The following is a 15,947-nucleotide window of genomic DNA, read 5'->3' as shown; positions in this document are numbered from 1 at the left end:
GTTTAGTAGCAACAAGTTATAAATAAACAATATCGTATAATTTTAAGAAAGACGATATAAATGTAAATGTTCGCCAAATAATTATGACGTGGAATAGTAGCTCAATGCAGTGGAATGAAAAATCAAAGAAAGAGAGGAAATGTGTGGAAGAAAGGATATAGCAAGGAGGCAAATGAAATTCCTCTTATTATATGGATACTTTCTATTTAAAAGAATTTGCCCATGAATATTTTTGTTTTCTACACCATTTGTTCTCCATAAAAAGGAATGGCAAAATAAGCCTAATATGCCACACCTAAAGTATAAGTTCAGGTGTCTCTAGTTATTGTTGTGGATCCAGTTCTTGCATACTGTGACATTTTAGGTAACAAAACACCATCTGTTCTACGTGTCCGCGATTAATTTACCAATATTTGGCAGCTGATTTTTAAGAGGCCATACATAATACGGCGTAAAGACATAAGAAAAATGGTATAAAGACATCCAATATCGGAAAACATATATGAAACGAGGATTTACGTAGTTGATGGAAAAAACACGACTTTCATGTTTAGACGTTGATGGATACTACCACCTAAGAGAATCTCCAATGGAAAATTCAAAAAATAAAACTTAGATTGTCATGTGTCAAGTCTCAATTGAGATCCTCTTTCCTATATGGCACCACTAACTGAGATCCTTAATTCGAAAGACAATTTCAGTGCAATTATTTAAAAACAATTTTGGCAAAAAATAAAACTCAAATTGTCGTACGTGTCAACTGTTTAAAGACAATTTCTCCTAGTTATTAGTAAAAGTACTCTTATTAGAAACAAAAGTATAGGAACTTCGGTCAAATTTTGTTTTTCTGAAGTTTAAAATACGATTTTATTGTTGGTCAGATATCTAACATTTGGATTTTGTTTGGCTAACAATATTTGTTTTTAGTTGGTTGAAAACCCAATATTTTTACAATTCTTTTGCAACCTTTGGATTTTGTTTGGTTAACAATATTTGTAGTCGCAACCTTTTTGCAAGCAGTCGCAATCCATTAGCAAACCAGTTGCAACCCTTTTGCAACTAGTTGTAAAATTCTTGCAATCACCTGCAAAGGTCTTACAAGTAGTTGCAAATTTCTTGCAAAGAAATGCAAATTAGGAACATACTTAGAGAGCTGAAGACTAGAAAAATTGAGTGATCTTTGTCTTGATCAAAACAAAAAATTTAGTGAGAGTTTTGATCGAATTTCCCATAAAAATACTTTTTCTTAGGGAAGGGCACTTTAATCTCGGATTCTCGGGCACAATTTGGCGGGATATTTGTCTTGCGAAGAGTTTGTTTCATGATCAGCTACTAGTGATATTGAGTAATAAAAGTTCTTGCAAAGAATTGGGTAATGTGTGAGAGCATTCCATTAGATAAACTGGTAGGATCTCTCTCACTATGTGGTCCCTCGACTAGATATTGGGATTAATTCTCTCGCAAGAGTATATTTAGGAAGTGTAAAAGCTACATTTTTGTACTAGATATTGGGATGGCAAGAGTATATTTAGGAAGTGTAAAAGCTACATTTTTGTACTAGATATTGGGATTAGGGTGCGTCTAAAGGCGCCTCCCTAAAATGCTATAGGGGCCTCCAATTGATGTTTGACCGTAGTCAACACCCGACATCTATAGGCGCCCCCCACTCGGACTGGCCCAGTCCGAAATAGGTCGGAGTACTGTCCAGTCCAATAGGTCTCAGACTGGCCCAAGTCGAGGCCATCTTTAGACTTCAGACTGATCAGTCTGAGAGAAGATAGAGAGTAAATCTAGGGTTTCTTCATTAATGGTTTGGATCTTATTAATGGTGGGGTTCTTCGTTACACTTGAAATTGGACAGTAGATCTAGGATTTCTTCATCACACTTTCGAAATTGGACAACATATCTAGGGGTTCTTCATCACGCTTTTGATATTCGCTGGCAAAATGTACGATTTTCATTCTGTTTTTAAGTTGGTTTAAGATAAAGAAAGTAGAGAGAGAAGGAAGCCGAAAAAGATTGAAAACGGATTTAGAGTTCAGGGTTAGTCTAGTGTTTAATTCTTTTGAAGATTAATGGATTTTAGTCAGTTGATTATTAGATTGAAAGTTTAGAGAGAAAGGAGAAAAACGAAGAAGAGAAGAAGAAGACGGAGGTGCTCAAGAGGCCCCTATAGATGTTTTGGGAGGCGCCTACATAGGAGAGGCCCCTACAGTAGTTTTGGAAGGCGCCTACAGCCGCTCCCTTGGGATTATTTCTCTGACAAGAGTATATTTAGGAAGTGTAAAAGCTACATTTTTGTACTAGATATTGGGATTAATTCTCTGGCAAGAGTATATTTAGGAAGTGTAAAAGCTTACATTTTTGTAAGTGAATAGAGTAAGAAGAATAAGAATCAAAATAAGTGATGAAGAATCTTATCCATCTTTCAAATTGAATTTAGGGAATATATGAAAGAAAACACTGTTAAATTACAATAGGGTTCTCATACTGATTTCGGAAATTCTAAATTTCGTCAAGAAATTTATGTGATGAAAGAAAATAATAGAAGATACTACAAAAGTAAACCCACTCCAAACGTAAGTAGGAATCAACCAACCATCAAAAAAATGAAAATGTCTATCAAGTGAGAGAAATAATTAACTAAAAAATGAAGATCGTTAATTTTGTTTAATTCTGGGATAAACTTTGACATGTAGGTGTTTGGTTAAAATAAATAGGACAACCATATTTGCTCCAAAGAGAACCAAAGGACTACTTGGGCCACCATATTAGTGCAACAACTATTTTGGCCCCTTGCCAGCAATTTCAGTAAAAACAATTTAACTTTAATTCGTTTTTCTAACATTACCCACTTTTTTGGTTGTTTTTATTCTCTTTTATTTATACATCTTTCTCTTTAATTTATATCTATTTTCCTTTTTTATGTTTGTTAAATTTTTTTTCTCTATGAATTTAATTAACCTTTTGTTATTGTTCAAATTCTCTATCATATCTGATTCTCTCTTTTCTGTTTGAACTCCTTTCTGCATTCCTGTACGATAACTTTATAAATTTTAATTAAACTATTTTTTTCTCCAATTGATTCTCTTTTTTCTCTCTCATATGTGTTTCTTTAATTCTTATTTCACTTCTGTTTGAGGTTAACTCTTCTTCAGTTTTTGATGAATCTGCATTCACCTCAATCGGAGTAGAAAATGAGAAAAAAGAATTAATTAGAGAATAAAAAGTTAATAACAGAATAGAGATAGTTATAGCAAAGAAGTTGCCAAAAATTTGTCCGAAAGATGTAGAAGAAGAATGAATCAGATACTAGAGAGAAATATAAGATAGAAAAAGTTGTGGAGAGAGGAAAATGGAAGAGCGAGAGAGATAAAAAAAAATAACTAGAGAGAAAAATGTAATAAGAAAGAGAACAAAAACGAACAAAAGAGGGTAATATTGGAAAGAAAAATAAAAGCTTAACTTTGAGTAAATTAACCGAATGGTCGGTTAGGAGCTAATATGTTTAGCGGGGAAATCAGAGAGGATAAATGAACTAGATAAAGAGAAGGGATTAAGTGCTGAATAATCGTCCCCCCTTTTCATTGATCAAGAACATCTTTTATAACGCTCACTTTACAACCATACGAGCAATTAAAATAAATATGACTTAGGGTTGATCATGCACTTATCCCACTAACTTAACATGGATAACGGAAACTAACTACTAGATAATAGAAATTAACTACCAGGGAACATGAAAACTAAATTAGCCACATATCATTCCTTCTCGCGCAGAATGTCCTTGTACTCAAGGACAAAATCAAAACACGTCTTTGAGAAGCGTCATTTATTCTCCCATGTAGCGTCCTCTGGTGGTGCACCTTTCCACTTTACTAATATCTCGGTTTTCGGGCGATGAGCTCCTTTACGAATGATCTGGCTGCTGAGAATAAATTCTGGTTGAGGCAGAAGCTCTGACGTGTCTGAAACCGATGGTAGGACTTGAGAGAGTGGCGAAGTTGGGTCGAGTTTCCTTTTTGAGAGGTTTTCATGGAAGAGATCGTGGATTTCTGGTTCAGCAGGCAACTCTAATTTATCTGCAACTGGCCCAATACGCTTCATGACTCGATAAGGACCACAAAAGCGTGGAGATAGTTTCATTGAACTTCGAAAAGCCATTGTAGATTGACGATAAGGATAAAGCTTGAGAAATACAATGTCTCCGGCCTCGAATTCTACTTCACGTCATTTTTGATAGGCCTTGGGCTTCATACGCTCTTGGGCAAGTTTTAAATTAGTGCGTAATTGTTCAAAATTTCTTTACGGGACTTTAAGTGTTCATCGACAGCTTGAACCTTTGTAGTACCCGAAACATAAGATAACATGGTTGGCGGTTGAACTCCATAAACAGCTTCAAAGGGTGATATTTTGGAAGCTGGATGCACAACAGTATTATAACTATACTCATCCCATGCTAACCACTCCATCCACTTCTTTGGCTCATTGTAGGTAATACAACGAAGATATTGTTCAAGTGTTTTGCTGGCAAGTTCAGTTTGTCCATCAGATTAGGAGTGATAACTTGAGCTCAAACATAACTCAATATCCTGTGATTGAAACAAAGCTCGCCAAAAAGAACTTAAAAATATATTATAACGATCACTTACAATGGATGCTAGAGCGCTGTGATGACGCGTGATTTGGTCTATAAAGGCTTGAGAAACTACAACTGATGTGAAGGGATATCGTAAGGAACAAAATGAGCATATTTTTTCAATCTGTCTATCACCGCCATTATGACAGATTTTCCTTTGGAATTTGGGAGCCCTTTAATAAAATCTATTGCTACATCAAACCGTACCTCAGCTGGAATTGAAAGTGGTTGAAGAAGTCTCGCCAGTACCAAACAGTCAGTTTTGCATCGTTGATACGTATCACAATTTCGTATAAACTCCTTCACACTTTTCTGCATTTTGGGCCTATAGAAACACGATTTGATACGTTTCTTATGGTATCCAAAATGTCCTCTGACTGGCGTGGAATGGTGTTCTGCTATAATAACTAGAATTAGAGATGAAGTATAACTTACTACAACTTTTCCTTGACGAAACCATACACCATCACATTCAAAGTATTTGTGAAGGCTCATTTGAGATGATTCCACTGATATTTTCAAGTAAAACGAATCATTTTGCACCTCATTCTGCAATTGTGTCCACAAACTAGAGATTGGGGTAGAGATTCCAGACAACTCCAACTCTACTCTTTGAGAAATCGCATCGATCAGCACCTTGATTTTCCTTCCCTTTTTATATTGAATCACGTAGTCATGCCCCAAAATCTTAGGTAGCCAGTGTGTTTGAATTGAGTTGTGATTTTTTGTTCTAATAAAAAATTTAGACTCCTCTGATCAGTGCGAACAATGAAAGGCTTCCCTATCAAGTAATTAAGGGCGCCAGTTTCTGATTGCTTTTACAGTTGCCAGCATTTCCTTTTCATATGTCGACATAGATAGAGATGAGGTCTTCAAAGACTCACTAAAATAGACTATAGGTCTGTCAGCGTGCATTAGAATAACAACAACACCACAAGTGTCACTCTCAATTACAAAGGGATGTGAAAACTCAGGTAACTTCAAAACTGGCAGAGATCTAAGGGTGTGTTTCATGTTCCGAATTGCTACTTCCACTTCAGAAGTCCAATGATACCCATCCTTTGTAAGGAGACGATATCATGGTGTAGTTATGCTTCCAAAATAAATAATGAACGTGCGGTAATATCTTCGAGAAATCAACGTAATGATTGAAGGGTTGTAGATGTTGGCCATTCCAAAATAGTCTTAATTTTTGATGGATCAGTAGCAACTCCTTCCTCTAAAATTAGATGGAATAGGTGTTAGAAGTGACTCGAATATGGATTGGTATCGAACCCGGTTTACGAGCCGCCAACCCGTTTACAAGGTCTCGACGCCGAATATTAGACCCGTTAGCGAAGCTGATTACTAAGACAGAGCTAGTATGCGAAGCAGGGCTGTGAGGCAGAGTTGGACTCCGAGACAGAGCTGGAATGCGGAAGCTAGGCTTATGTCGGTTGTAGAGAGAGTCGGTTGTAGAGAGTCGGTGAGGCGGTGGGATTAGGGTTTAGTGGCTATATAAACTAAACCCTAAGCCGATATCAGTAAGCACAATCTCACGAATCTCTTGTGTAAACTTGTTTGCTTATCATAATGGAAATCATCGCGTCGTTGTCGCCGTGGAGTAGGCCTCACCAACCGAACCACGTAAATCTATGTGTTTTGTTCTTGATTGTTCTTTACCAAGCCTATTGCTTGTCTTAGATTACTCGTATTGTTCACATTAACCCTGATTGGGCACAACAATAGGTACTCTGTAACGTCCCATGTTTTCAGTTAAAGAAATAAAAGCTTACAGTTAGAAGAGAGAGACTATTTTACATTTGGGCCAAGTCAAAATAAGGGTAAATCAACACTTGGTGCAGATTTTAGGAGGTTCTGTACAATCAGATAAAATTCAGGGGTCGTTTAGAAACTTGACGAAAATTGGAGGATCAAAGTGTAACTTCGGCAAATTAAAGACAAGAAGAAAAACAAATTTTATATGTCTTGTGCCATTTTTTTCTTGAGAGGGTTAGGGTTTGGTATGAGAAACTCTGAGAGAAACCCTAGATACTCAAGGGGGGAAACTTTCCCTTTGGATTGACGGCAACCGCCACTAATCACAGTCGGCCTAACATCGCTTATAAAAGGCCCCCCACATCGTCCTTCATAGGACACGATCTCTTTCACCCAAAAAGATCACAAAAAACTCAGAGTTCTCATAACTCGCCCCCAAAAAGATCAATTAATATTCATTCTTTTACTGCAAAGAGCACCCTGACTGGCTTGAGCGTCGGAGCGGTTTCCGAACCCTTTGCAGGTTTTCCCCCTCCCGAACAGACGAACAGGAACAAAAAGCTGGAGCAAGGAGCGAGGAGTAAGAGCAAGGAGCAAGGAACAAGAGCCAGGAGCTGGAACAAAGAGAAGCAGAGCTGAAAGCAGAAACACGAAGCTGATCAATCCCCTAAACTTAACGGAGGATTCGAACATAACGGAGGTTGTCATGCATCAACTCCCTATCTCATGTTGATCTAACGGAAAGCCATTTTTTGACATCAGTTGTAACCTTGAGGCAGATTGTTTATTCCAGCCCCGGTAAACTTTTTCTAAACGAGGCGTTAGGTGTTTCGATGTTTCTTTGGTTATATGTTAATGGCGTTTTACGTTATTTCAAAGTTATGTAGTTATTGAACAAGTCAAACAAATATGTATATACTAACACTTTTAGTTATTTATAAATTATATGGTTTTTATGAGACTTTTGTAGGTCTTTTGTGCTTTGGGTTTCGACCCTAAACTGAGTTGAGTTAGTTTGAGTTTGTTTAGCTTCCGCTCTGTCGTGTGATTTTGTGTATGCGAATGTATGGTTTGCATGACAGATTTTACAGGTGCGAAAGGTTCGATTTACGGAGGAGACTCTGCCAGAATTTTGTCTCGTCTGTGAATTGTCGGGGCGTGGTCTTGTCTATTTCGGGACACGGGGCGTCACATACTCCACCGGCAAAACTCCAAATGACAGTTTGACAGTTTACCATAGAGTTTATTAGTTAACAGAATTTCCAATACTGCCTCTAAATGGTGTAGGTGTTTCTCCCAGCTTTTGCTATAAATTAAGATATCATACCAAAATGAATTTTCGAAGATGTGGTCGAAATAAGTCATTCATGAGGCTCTGGAAGGTGGAAGGGGCATTTGTTAACCCTAGATGCATAACGATAAACTCGTAGTGGCCCTCGTGAGTACGAAATGCCATCTTGTGGATGTCTGCATCCTTAACCCTAATTTGGTGGCACTGTGTAACTTATCCAACAATTCATCTATTACGGGAATATGGTATTTGTCTTTCACTGTAATATCAATAAAAACACGATAATCTACACAGAGACCCATCCTTCATCTGCCTTACGAACCAATAATGTCGGAAAGGATAAAGGACTATGCTTTGACGTATCAAGCCAGAAGCGAGTAGCTCCTTGACAATTTTTTCAATCTCTGCTTTTTCGTAATATGAGTTTCCATATGGTCGTACGCTTACCGGCCCAGAATTAACCTCCAAAGGAATGTTATGGTCATGGAAACGTTGTGGCGGTAAGTCAGTAAGCTCAATGAAGACATCAATATATTTCTACAACAACTCATCTATGTCACTCCATGCTTAGAGGTAGTTTCAGATACATTACATAACATGATATGTAAAAAATAACCGACACCTTCTAGGTTCTGAAGTTGTTTGTTGGTAAGAATCTCCAATTCAGATCTTTGTCGCCCCTTAAATTTGATTGATTGACCATCTTTCTGGAAGTTTATAGTCAGATCCATATAGTTGGTTTCCATCGGTCCTAACGTCATCAGCCATTGAACTTTCAAAACTGCTTGACAAACCGCAACCGGTAGCACATAAAAATCAGCAGTGACAAAGAAGAAAATGATTGGAGAATAACCGTTTAACCTAGAGAGAGAAAGAGAGATCCAGATCTAGTTTTCGGGCGAAGGGTCTCCCTTCGCCGGATTTTCCTCTTTTTTGCATTCATTTTTCAGTTCTTCTGCTTTCACTTCATCTTCTCCTCTTCTTTGTTTTCATCCGATGAAATTTCGGTTCACGTTTTTTTGGGGTTTGATTATACGAATACTTCTACTAGGAAGTTATCATTAGGTTGCTTTTCTCTCTACTCTTCAATTTCTGAACTAATAAGAGAATCATGTTGGTAATAGAATCTCTGATGGAGAGATTATTGGACAGTTTGGCTCTTTGATCCTCTTCATGGGGATTTCCCTTTGTTGCCATTGGTTTGATATTATCTTAATTTGTGTGCCCTAATGGAAAATATCTCATATCTATAGTTTTACTGAAACTCACAAAGGAAGGCATTGGATTAATGCATAGTAGTCAATATGACATGTCCGATTTGTTTTTGGGTTAGGAGGAGAGACAAGACCTAACCTACAAAAACCCAACCACCACCACCACCTCCTCCACCATTATCCCCTTTCTCTCTTTCTATCTATCCCCTTTCTTTCTCTCTATCAGAAACTATTCCGACGACAATGTGCCCTCTTAGGCTGATTTTGGGACTCCTTTCTGCTACCCTTGCTGGATTCTTCGTCTTAAAGAATCTAAAAAACAAAGACGATTTTGTTTCTGAAGAACAACCCATTGATGAATCAGCACCCTTAGTCTCTCGACCAACAAAGGTACTATCTGCAATTGGTTCTGGATTCTGGACTTGTGTTGATATGGCGAGTGGAAGGTATTTGTGGAGGCCTTTATCACCTTCATCAAAGAAAGAAGCATGAAGATGAAGAATTTTATTAGTTATTATTGTCCTATGCTTTAATGGTGATGGCGGCGGTTATCTCGTGATGGCGGCGGTTTCCCGGTGATGGCGACGGTTTTCCGGTGACGGAGACGGTTTTTCGTGACGGTTGCGATTTTCCAGTACCATTGGTGGCTCTTTTAGTTTTTTCAAGTTATGTTGTTGACCTTTAGGGTATTTTTATCTTTGATCTTTAGGATCGTTTCATATTTCTTCTTTCTTACTTTCGTCAGTGTCTAGTCAATTTTTCTCAATACATGAGCACTTTACATTCGAAGTTCTGCGAACTTACTTATGTAACTCTCAAGTATCTGGCCGAGAGGAATAACATTTTTATCCCTGTAAATTTGTGATTGTATCACTTATATGAATGAAATATGGTTTCGGGGTTTCAAAAAAAAAATCAACAGTGACCATAACATTTTTTATCTTTAATGTGTGAGCAAGACAACAATCAGAGCAAAGTATACGTCCACAATTATCAACCACCACCTGAAAAGACGTATCATTCACAATATGTAAGGATATTTGGCTACAATAGTTTGATGAATAAAATTGTGGGTGCTCCCTCCATCGATCAACACTGTAATGTCATGATCTCTGAGTTTCACAAACACCCTAATAGTTTGGGGTTGGTTGATGAGCCTAAAAATAGGTCTATTCCCGCAAGTATACGGGGTCAAGTTATAGTATTTATAATAAGATCGAGTATCGTCCCAAGAGATAGGTAGGTAACTTCAGATATTGACGGCGAGTTTAACCCAATAATCAAAATGTCAATAGCTAACTTAGACTAACACACACACCCCACTTTATAAGTTTGATGATTGATTTGTAAGAAATAAGAAAACAAAAAGAACTAACTAAACTATCTAAGTAAGAGGTGAGAAGATATCTAAGGTTATAAAATCCACCGCATAATTTCACTTTATAAAACAAGCACTTAATTACTTAAATCTCTTTTATATTTACTCGGGATCCAATATAATGAACTATTTGGATTCCGGATGATGTTCTAGATAAAACAATTTTATAATCACTAATTCTAATTGTCTTCCTTATAGAGATTCGGATCACTTAACTATTATTCATCATCTAAAAAGCATACTCCATCTAACAACTTAACGAAAGTATGAAATATCTAATTATGAGGCATGAATAATGGAAAGAAAATCCAATCCATATAGATAAACAATCAATAGACATTAAAGCACATCAAAGGATTTAATTAATCAAGAACAAGTATTATAAAGATCCAAAATGGGTTTCATTCACAACCTTAGATTGCTAAATTAACTATACATGGAATCTAGAATAACATTCATTGACATTGTAAAATAAATGAAAATACTAAGAAATTAATGGAAAGAAATCACCAAGAATGTTCCAACTCCATATCCCCATGTATCTCCATTTTATCCAAGATTTGCTCCATTTTTGCTCAAGAATTTTACTCCAAGAAATCCAAATAATAGCTATTTTATTGCCACCCAAATAAGAAAAAAGAAAGAGAAGGGAGAAATTAGATCTAGAAAGAAGTTGGAAAGAAGAGATGAAGTGGGTAAAGATGATAGAAGAATATGGAAGAAAGAAGGAGATGACTATTAATGGTAGAAAGAATAGTGGTAGAGAAGAAGTAGTAGTATTAGTAGAGAAGATAGAAAAAGAATGGGAAAAATGGATTAGGTTGAAGAAAGAAATAGGTAAGAAGAGGTTGAAAGAGGAGAGGGAGATTGAGAGGGTTTGCAAGTCTAGGTTTTAATGGAGGAAGGGACTTATTTATATAAGGTTTTGGTTTTGGTTGGGTTAAATGGTAAAAAGATTTAAAAGATAGGGTCATTTTGGGAATTAATGGGTTAAAGTGCAAAAAACCTAAAATAATTCAAATAGGGCTGGCGGCTAGGGTTAGTTGGGCATTCGGATGCTGGGCTGTAGCCGGGTATAAGATAATCGGATGATACGGTTCAGGAGCCGTTAGATTTTGGAGCGCTCGGATCTGGACTATCAATAGAGAGCCACGTGGCCGGGAGCATGAATTTAACAAGCTTCAGGTGTACGGGATAAGTGATAAAGGCTGGGACTCACAGCAGCCGTGCGATCTACAAAACACGGAAGGTAACGGTCACGATTACAAAGCGAGCAAGGGACTACTGGATTAAATTGAAACGCGCTACACTGGATCGTGCTCGATGGCCACACTTCGCTGTTCCCCGGGTATACACAACTTAGATGCAATGGCCTCCAGACTTCGCCACGTGTCCGGCGCAATACCGTATGCCCGAATTCTACCGAGAGTATCCCACCAAGTCAACAGCATTTGACCCAACTTTGACTTTGCCTAGTTCACTCATCCGGACTCCGATTTGACTTCCGTTTTCTCCTACGGACTCGTCTCGACCTCTACTTTTCAACCACGCACTGACCTTGGCCAAATTACCAGATTGTCCTTGACTCCAAATGACCAAAATACCCTTCATGCATCTTTTCCTCGTTTTTAACCGTTTTTCACATCTAACTCCGCAAAAGACACCTAATCAAGAAAACCAACCATTTTATTATAATAAAGACTTGAAATCGACTAACTTGGCTAAATTAAACGACTTAGATGGGACATTTTCATGACCCATCATTGGTTGATACCAGTCATGGCATGGAATGAACTCTGGTATCAGATCTGGTAGGTTGTCTGATTGCTCTTATAGTTAACTTTTCTCTTTTCTATTTCAACTCGTTTCTGCATTCCTGTACGATAACTTTATCAATTTTAATTAATTTTTTCTTCCAATTCATTCTTTATTTTCTCTCTCATATTTGTTTCTTTAATTCTTATTTCACTTCCGTTTGAGGTTAACTCTTCTTCTCCATTGACGTCAATCGGACTAGAGGACGAGGAAAAAATTAATTTGAGAAAAAAGTTACTAACAGAAGAGAGAAACATAAGATAGAAACAATTGAGGAGATAAATATCAGATATTAGAAACAAATAACACAAATGTTGTAGATTTGGGGCATCCAATATATCTATGGGGAAAAATGACTTTGATCAATTAGATTGGATCAAGGGGCAACTTCATTTTAAGTCCAAAAATTGACTTTTTTTGCCCTTTAATTCTTATTTCACTTCCGTTTGAGGTTAACTCTTCTTCTCCATTGACGTCAATCGGACTAGAGGACGAGGAAAAAATTAATTTGAGAAAAAGTTACTAACAGAAGAGAGAAACATAAGATAGAAACAATTGAGGAGATAAATATCAGATATTAGAAACAAATAACACAAATGTTGTAGATTTGGGGCATCCAATATATCTATGGGGAAAAATGACTTTGATCAATTAGATTGGATCAAGGGGCAACTTCATTTTAAGTCCAAAAATTGACTTTTTTTGCCCTTTAATCCAGACAATGGAAGTTTTTTTTGCTAGAAGTCCCTTCCACTTAAACGAAAGGGACTCCAAAGAGGGTTTCCAGTGACACCTCTTCGAGGTTTTTGTGGTTGGTCGGACACGAACATCTAGTGGTTGGTCGGACACGAACATCTAGTGGTTGACCGACCACGAAACGTCTCGTGGTCTATCGTCCGCAAGATGTTTAGTGTACGTCACGTGGTGGGTCGACTACGAAAAACTAAGCTCTCATAGAGGGTTTCTCTGGAAATCCTCCTCGAAGTCTTCTAAATCTGAGAGGCCAGCGCTTTGGGGAAAGCTAAATAGTTTCCGGGGTGTGAAATTTTAAAGGGAATATGCAAAATTTTGAAAAGTTTCCGGGGAAACATATTTTATGGGGAATATGATTCAAAATAAAAAACTCTCCCCTCACCTCCCTCCACCTCACCTCACCTCCCTCCACCTCACCTCACCTCCCTCCACCTCATCTTCTCTCTCTCTCTTCTGCGATAGGTCGCCGGCCGGAAAATTTTCCGTCCGGCGACCATGAAAAAAAAATAAAAAAATTTCACTCTCTCTCTCTAGAAACTCCGGCGAAGGGGTTTCCCTTCGCCGGAGTTCCGGTCTTTTCTTCAACAAACCGACCCCTTCGCCGGAGTTTCTAGAGAGAGAGAGTGAAATTTTTTTTTTTTTTTTCATGGTCGCCAGACGGAAAATTTTCCGGGTGGCGACCTAATCGGAGAAGAGAGAGAGAAGATGAGGTGGAGAGAGAAGATGAGGTGGAGGGAGAGAAGATGAGGTGGAGAGAGAGAGTTTCCCCTAAATAAAATTGTCAAACAAAATTGACCAATTTTTTACCAAGTCTTCACACTCCGGAAACTATTTAGCTTTCCCCAAAGCGCTGGCCATCTCAGACGAAGGGGGGGTTCAACGACGAAGAACACAGTTCCATTCCTTAAGCCAAAAATAAAGAAACCCATAAGTCAACGTCTTTACTCTGGGAAGATTTTTTTTTTTTTTCTAATGCCCCAAAGGGCCTGCCATCACGCAACGTCGGTTGGTCAGAGAAACCATTTTCTTCAAGTGAGGATCTTGACCTGACGCCATTGTTGCTGGAAGAAAAGTTTAGAGAGGGAAAGAGAGAGAGAGAGAGAAAAGATGATTTACAGAAAATGGAGTCTGCTTACAGGTCCACCTGCAATCTTGGGCTCAATCGTGGCAACTGTTATCGTCGCTAACTTCCTTTTCGTCAATAACGTGAGTCGTTCCACTACTTCCAACCCTAATTTTCTTCATATCAAATCTAACAATTGCTACTTTTATACTTGTACTATAATTAGCATACTAGAAAACTGTTAATTGAACTTTTCATTATCATTCAATGTTATCTCAATTGTTCAATTTTTCATCCTCAATTGGGAAATTTTCGAATTAAGGGTATGTTTGAATTTGATTATACATTAATAGAGCTAGTTGTAACAATTTAGGTTATATGGATCTTATCAGTTACCATTTTCCAATTGGATGATCTTAAGATCTAAGAGTTAGATGGATGAGTACTTGAGCTGTAATTTTAGATGATATAAGTATTAAGTTTGTGAGCATCCAAACGTAATCGAACCACAATGAGTGGAGAGATCCTCTATACGTCAATAATGATAGGAAGCCTGAAATGGCCTGCCCAAAATTGGGCCAGAATTTCAGGCCTTATTTCGGTCGGCCATTTCAGGCATGTTATCATTTTTGATATACTTTCTACTTGATCATGAGATGTCGGTCCTTCCTTTACTTCATATACGACTCTTCTTACACGTCCCTTCACTTGTGTTGGTCTACGAGTCATTAGGTTTCAAACTCAAAAGCAAGTAGCAATTAGTGAAGAGGTTGTAGATCTTATCTTACTCGGTCGTGATACTTCCGTTCGTCGATGTGAGACTATTCTTACCATAAGTATACGAAGCAGGAGGTGGTATTGGAGTTCCATGAATCCATTCTAGTAATTTTGTTGAGTAGTAAAATATGTGATTACAACAAGAAGTACATGCTTCAGTTGTATCTTGGGGTAGAACAACTCGAAATGAATACATTGAGTAACCATGTGTTTTACTGTTATTAAACCCGAACTAGCCAAAGCTCTAAATTATGCTTATCGGTATCAACTATGAAACGAATAAACAAAAGCAAATGAACAAACCACATGACAACTTTTCCTTCTTAGGAAACTAGATAGGTTTTGTGCGAGAAAATAGTCATATTCGTCTAACGATTCTTTTATACGATGCTGCCATTAAACCTAAGTAGTTGGCTTACGACTCTGTTCCAGTTCCAGCACGACAATATATGGGGAGAGAACCCAATCCCAGTGAAGTCATTGTTGCATCCATGTAATTATAATAATAATTAAAAATATATTTTCAACCTTATTGTCTATGAAATTTTTTGTTGTTTTTAAGTTGCGATGCAATTTACAGGATCCTTTTTCTCGGACTGAGAAAAGAAAGGAAGTTCCATCATCCACCAAATAGACGACTGGATAGATGGGCTGGTTAACTTTCAGACCCCTTTTAAAGAAAATAAATTAATAAAGCTCCAGTGTTATCTCAAGTCCAGCATTGAAGACTATCGGAGCACTTCAAAGTGAGTTTTTTCTTTCTTTCGCGTACATTTTTTAAAACTTAAATTTTTGTTACCTGAATGCATTAGATGTTCTTTGATATAATTATTCAGTATTTAAGTTCTCTAGAATTTTGAGTCTATTTGTAGGCTTTCAGCTAGAATTATAATTTTGAAATGCGAAAACAGTATTCCTTTAATGAGAATGGTTCTTAGCTTTTGCTTATCTTGTATTTATTTTTACTTCTTTAATCCCAGAAGCATGAGCTATTATGTAAGACTTTCAGGTTCTTTTATGTTTTGGTTTTGGTACAATAGGTGAAACCAGACTCGTGATAAGTGGTTTTGGACCTTTTGGTTGAGAATCAGTTCACAAAATTGCAATCAGTTTGTTTTCTGATTTTTAAGTACTCATTGCTATTTGTTGAACGATGAAGAACCAGAGAGCCTATGACTCACTTCATCGAAAAATTCCCTTGGTGAAATCTGTAAATGTAAATCCATTTAGAAAGAGATCATATGCATATTCAATGAAA

The 15,947-nt window shown here is 37.4% G+C and overlaps 2 protein-coding genes and 1 long non-coding RNA gene across 3 annotated transcripts; 2 read left to right on the top strand and 1 right to left on the bottom strand.

The window, feature by feature from the left end:
* Window positions 1–3,829: 3,829 nt before the first annotated feature.
* LOC147544751 (uncharacterized) lies at window positions 3,830–4,165 on the bottom strand. The gene has a single exon (XM_086635757.1). The coding sequence runs from the start codon at window positions 4,163–4,165 to the stop codon at window positions 3,830–3,832; it is 336 nt and encodes a 111-aa protein (XP_086491883.1).
* A 4,981-nt stretch (window positions 4,166–9,146) lies between these two features.
* Window positions 9,147–9,395, top strand: LOC147544750 (uncharacterized). Its single transcript, XM_086638635.1, has one exon. It carries the CDS (start codon window positions 9,147–9,149, stop codon window positions 9,393–9,395), a length of 249 nt encoding a protein of 82 aa, XP_086494761.1.
* Window positions 9,396–13,710: 4,315 nt separating this feature from the next.
* LOC147544749 (uncharacterized) lies at window positions 13,711–15,706 on the top strand. The gene is made up of 3 exons (XR_015239893.1): window positions 13,711–14,055; window positions 15,270–15,524; window positions 15,616–15,706. It is a non-coding gene; the product is annotated as an uncharacterized LOC147544749 (long non-coding RNA).
* The last annotated feature ends 241 nt before the right edge of the window (window positions 15,707–15,947 follow it).

Source organism: Eschscholzia californica, unplaced genomic scaffold (genome assembly GCF_041429995.1).
Source record: "Eschscholzia californica isolate CP2 unplaced genomic scaffold, dmEscCali1.0.p SCAF_4, whole genome shotgun sequence".
NCBI lineage: Eukaryota > Viridiplantae > Streptophyta > Magnoliopsida > Ranunculales > Papaveraceae > Eschscholzia > Eschscholzia californica.
This window is presented reverse-complemented; position numbering and strand designations above follow the sequence as displayed.